Source organism: Austrofundulus limnaeus, unplaced genomic scaffold (assembly GCF_001266775.1).
Source record: "Austrofundulus limnaeus strain Quisiro unplaced genomic scaffold, Austrofundulus_limnaeus-1.0 Scaffold14, whole genome shotgun sequence".
Classification (NCBI taxonomy): Eukaryota; Metazoa; Chordata; class Actinopteri; order Cyprinodontiformes; family Rivulidae; genus Austrofundulus; species Austrofundulus limnaeus.
In genome coordinates this window covers 1,145,234-1,147,247 of record NW_013952416.1, presented here as the reverse complement: position 1 = coordinate 1,147,247, position 2,014 = coordinate 1,145,234, and the positions used below count along the sequence as shown (strand labels likewise).

General features: G+C 36.1%; 1 protein-coding gene across 1 annotated transcript in view; it reads left to right on the top strand.

The window, feature by feature from the left end:
* hsd17b4 (hydroxysteroid (17-beta) dehydrogenase 4) overlaps positions 1-2,014 on the top strand; it is a gene marked incomplete at its 5' end in the record, with an annotated part of 34,128 nt that overhangs the window by 23,216 nt on the left and 8,898 nt on the right. The window contains 3 exon segments of the mRNA XM_014002626.1: positions 245-357; positions 580-703; positions 1,198-1,249. Coding sequence (XP_013858080.1) covers positions 245-357; positions 580-703; positions 1,198-1,249 — 289 coding nt within the window.

The window sequence follows — 2,014 nt, the reverse complement described above, 5'->3', positions numbered from 1 at the left end:
TTGTTAATCAATCTATAAGATAAATCAACTTCAGATTAATTCATTATCAATAACTTGCATCCTTAAGGAGTTAACTTAGTCTATATCTACTCATATTCGTGTAATTAAGTGTTTTCATGATTTGGCCGATTAATCGAAAAAAATAATCAACAGATTAATCGATTATTAAAATAATCGTTAGTTGCAGCCCTACTGAAAACAAAACTTTTTATTCCCATCTTTCTCCCCTTTTTTTTTCTTTCAGGCTTCGGCTGTGGGACAACAAAATGCACCAGCTGTGTTCAGTTACGACCACATCCAGTGTATTCTCTACGCTCTGGGGATCGGCATGTCCACCAAAGACCTAGATAATCTTAAGTGGGTATATTAACATGTTATTAGTTGGCAACTTGTGTGAATTTTAATGAAAACACTGCTTTATTCATTACTTATTACATTGACCTACAAGGAGAACAAACACTGACTCACGCCTGTGTGTCCATCTGTGCTGCTATTGATTTATTTTTTCTTCGGTGCTTTGCTTCGTTTGTTTGTGTGCAATTTTTTAAACAGTTCACCAACGCTCTCGTACTAATGTAGGTTCCTGTATGAAGGCCATCCAGACTTCAGCTGCTTCCCAACATTCGGGGTCATTCCTACACTTTCACTCATAACAGGTGTAGATCTGATCTCAATCCCTGGAATGGATATAGACTACTCACAGGTTAGAGAATTTACATGTTTATTGGTGCTGGTCATAAAACTAGAATATCATGAAAATGTTAATTTTATTTCAGTTATTCCATTCAAAAAGTGAAACCTGTATATCATATTTATTCATTACATACAGACTGATGTATTTCAAATGTGCATTTCTTTTAATTTTGATGATTATAACTGACAACCAATGAAAATTCCAATTTCAGTATCATTTGCRCTCAACACATATGATGCTTTGGTTTAATATACAAAAAATTTAAAGCGATGATACGATGGTTCACCATTTCTTGGTTTCCCTATCTGCCATAGAAACAACAGATTTTTTTTTTCCCTTTTTGATTAGCCACAATAAACATAGAAAAAACACAGATGTATCAAGAGGTTGTTCTTGTGTATGTAGGGCCTAACAGTACTCTCATTACTCATGCTAATGAGGCTGTAAGATTTTGTTGCGAGTGTATATTTATCATAGCTGTTGTCTTTTTTTTTTTGGGCCAGATTCTGCATGGAGAACATTATCTGGAGGTTTACAAACCCATTCCAACTAAAGGTATTTCCCCCTGATATTACTCTACTTCTTGTATTTGTGTTTAATATAAATTTCACATTACAGGTAAAATAAAGGTCAACTTGTACATCTAAATGCAAAGTGAATGACATGTTATGTGTTTACAAGCCTTTAGTTCTACTTTGTTTTTATCGCTAAAGTGCTAACAGTGAGCACAACAACATTAACACTGGACCATTGAGCAGTAGAAGAAGGTTCTAATTATTTAATGTTTTCTGTTACATTATCTGTTTGGCTGGTCTCCCAGGTGTGCAAGCTGTAGTAGAAAGAAAGCTGGCAGGGTGACACTTCCTGTGCTGTTCTTGGAGATGTTACCTTCCCTTTAGCAGATGAAGACACAAAGACTTGGCTTTGACATTTTCTAGATGCCGGTTTCATTGAATATTTTTGGAAAGTGCTGAACATATAACAATAGACCGAACAAACATGTCCGATTCGTCCTTTATCAGAAGGGACCTCAGAAGTTTAGTGGAGTCCATTCCTCAATGAATCAGAGCTGTTTTTTTATTTTTTATTTTTGGCAAATTGGGAGTTAACTAAAAGTTAGGATTACAAATGGGAAACATACTGGAAAATCAGTTAAGTCAGTACTTTCAGATAGTTACCTGTCCTTTTTCTAAATGTTAAAATCCAAAAGGTTATTTAATAATACCTGGTGCTCCATCCATCCATCCATTTTCTTCCGCCTATCCGGGGTCGGGTCGCGGGAGCAGCAGCTTCAGAAGGGAGGCCCAGACCTCCCTCTCC